Source organism: Thermobia domestica, chromosome 17, assembly GCF_964235325.1.
Source record: "Thermobia domestica chromosome 17, izTheDome1.hap1.1, whole genome shotgun sequence".
Taxonomy (NCBI): Eukaryota; Metazoa; Arthropoda; class Insecta; order Zygentoma; family Lepismatidae; genus Thermobia; species Thermobia domestica.
In genome coordinates, this window is record NC_137470.1 from 21440733 (window position 1) to 21443791 (window position 3059).

Consider the following 3059-nt stretch of genomic DNA (forward strand, 5'->3'; position numbering starts at 1 on the left):
ATCTGCCGGAAGAATTTCAGAGGTTAGGTTATTATCAGGTTCCAAAATATGTGTACAGTCAGGTTGGAGAAATCGGTTTTGTGGGTCACAAAATCGTGCTATGCGACGATAAATTGGTCTATTAACCAGCTGAGGTGGTGGAGTGAATATTTGCTGAAAATAAGTTGCGAAAGCATTTGCCTTCTCGAGATCGGTGTGAAGAGGATGGGTATTGAGCATGATAGGGTAAGTAGGTCGTTGGAATTTTCCAGTAAGTAATTTGAATTTTTGTCAATATTGAGTAGGATTAGATTTAATGGAAAGAGAATTACAGGCTCGCGTCCACTGTCGGCGCTTATAGGCAGAGAGATAATTAGAGACCATTCTGTTCCATTGGCGATGGAGGCGAAGGGCGTCAGGATTTCGAGTTCGTTGATAGTCCCTAAAGGCTTGTCGTGATGCAGTGATGATTTGACGATATTGAGGTGGTACAGGCGGTTTATGAGGGAAACGCATCTTAACAGGTATATGATCTTGAGCTGCTTGTAAGATTGTTTCTTGAATTTTGTCGGTAAGATGGTAAAGATCCTGTTCAGAAGTAGGAGCAGGTATGGAATGCAGTACTCTGGTAATATCTGATTGGTAAGCGTTCCAGTCAGCATGCTGATAGTCATAGTATTTGATAGGCTCAGGCTGTCGTGTGGGTTGTATAGGTGAGGTGATATCGATCAAAATTGGAGCGTGATCACTGCCAAATGGCGGGAGAACACGAATGTTTGCGATATTGAGCGTGGTAGAGGTTATAATGACATCAGGGGTTGTATCGCTGATTGGTCTTGAGGCAGATGGAAGATCTTTGATTTCAGCTGTCAGGTGATTTTGGACATAGGTTATGAAGTGTGTACGTTCTCGATTCGACCGGCTATGGAAGTTGATATCTGACATAATGATATAATGGCGAAAGTTATTGTTGATGTAATGAAAGAAGTCATAGGGAATTGGATGTCCTGGACGAACATAGATAGTAGCTACTGTTATGGTTAGGGATTTAAAGTAGATTGTATTAAGATTATGTTCTGGTAGAGGCTGGAGGAGATTGTGGGGTAAAGTATGAGTGCGGACAGGAAGATGTCGGTAGCAGCCTATTGCTGTTCCACCTTGCGCTCTGAGGACATTTCTGGCACAGTCATAACGAAATAACTGATATCCAGGAATTTTGAATGGTGAACTGGGTGTAAGAAATGTTTCATTGAGCGCAAAGGCACATACTTGTTCTTCACGTAGGAGTTGTTCGAAAACGAGTTTGTGTTTTAAGACGGATCGAATATTTAAGAACAAGAAAGTGAAAACCATAAATCTAAGAGTCCAAATCATGTTGAGGTTCAATTGGGTGGAAAGTGAAGTGTACGTGAGGTCCTGAGTAGGTGGCTTGAAGCTGGACTTTAAAAAGAGACTTGGCAGTGTTTGTGATTTGTAGTAGGATATGGTCTCTAAGAAAAGGATGAACATTTTGAAGAACGATGGTAGTAAATCGTATCATGTCTTCTATGGTGATTGGGTCTCTGATGGAGTTATTGGTAGGAGTTGATTCGTCGTTTGTACGGACAGAAACAGTTAGATTTGGTTTATCTGGTAGAGGTTGCGGTTTAGCCTTACATTTGTAGGAATAGGTAGCATGAGTTTCGGAGCAAGTATTGCATTTAGGAGCGGCTTGTAGATTGGGGCAGGATTTGGTATTGTGATTGCCAGTGCAGTATCCACAGATAGGAGTTTTGGTGCATTGAGCAGTGGTATGTTGATTGTATTCTTGGCAACGTGCACAGCGCACTGATAAAGGAGCTGGAGTTTTAGAAGGTTCTACGCGATGTCTTTTACAATAGATGGAAGCACCGTAAAGAAGGAGGTCATCGATGGTATCTTTAGAATTGGTGAGCACTCGTACCATATAGGTAGGTCCATTTTGGCCGATGATTCGAATACATTTTGTGATTTCATGTCCTCCATAGCGTAGTTCGTCTTCGATTTCTGCGTCAGTGTAGTCTGGAGGTACACCTCGAATGACGACTGATAGTTGTGGAGGTCGCCGAGGAATAGGCGGTTGTTTTTTGGAGGAAGGTGAAAGGCGTTGCATAGTAGCCTGTGGGCCAAAAATTTCAAAAGATGCCTTATTTCGAAGTTTTGTAATGAAGTTGACGTCCGGAGATTTGAGAATAATCCCATTCCGGGTGAAGATGATGTCAGCAATATCTGCTCTCGGCATATATTTTTGAAGTTGAAAATAGACAAGTTTTGGTGTTCTAAATTTAGTATCATATTTCGTGAGCAGGAAATTATGGATGGTAGGTTTGGTAGAAGCAGATCCGGATGGTCCAGGAGGAACATGTTCCAAGTCCATATCAGTTAGTTGGTCTGTAGTAGAAGATTGGTTTGGCACCCGATAAGTGCAAACTGGAGATCTTGAGCGTGCTCGTTTTTCGGAACTTGTAGATTTGTCAGAAGATCCTGATAAGGTTCGTGTTTTGCGGGAGAGGTCAGTGAAATGAGGTTTTTCTTTAGGTTCAGGTTTTGAAGAAGGTGGTCGACACACTCCTGGTAGTTTATGCATGATGGTAACGTGAGAAGACAGTTATGATAGCAAATACGGGGCACTCAAAGAGTGTTGCCCGTGTATTAAGTTGAGCAAACTGAGTGTTTCGAGGCGATCGTGCGAAGTAGATGCGGAGAGGAAGCCCACTGTGGCTCTCACTTGAGGCAACAATACGTCCTCGCGGAGATGTCGGTCAGTGCAAGCACTGGCCCTCCACAAAAGATGAGGAGATGTGTATGTGATGATGGCCACGGGCTCCCACTTGAGTCAACAATACGGACTGCAAGGGGATGTCGATTGTCTATAATAGAACAATCCTCCCTAAGTGAACAAAAATGCTAGAAAATGCTCGCAGAGCGTTACTAGTCGTTCCCAGACCTTGAATCGATAATCGATCGAATTCTGAGTCGAGTTGCGTTTACGAGCACGGTCACGGTCACGGTCACGGTAATGTTGTAGTTTTGTATAGAGTATCGGGCCAAAGCCCCTGACT

General features: G+C 43.2%; 1 protein-coding gene across 1 annotated transcript; it reads right to left on the reverse strand.

The window, feature by feature from the left end:
* Positions 1–270: 270 nt before the first annotated feature.
* Positions 271–1332, reverse strand: LOC145673954 (uncharacterized). The gene has a single exon (XM_081743772.1). The coding sequence runs from the start codon at positions 1330–1332 to the stop codon at positions 271–273; it is 1062 nt and encodes a 353-aa protein (XP_081599898.1).
* Between the last annotated feature and the right edge of the window lie 1727 nt (positions 1333–3059).

Coding starts and splice junctions, on each gene's coding strand:
- LOC145673954 (XM_081743772.1), bottom strand. CDS start 1,332: ATGGTTTTCACTTTCTTGTTCTTAAATATTCGATCCGTCTTAAAACAC.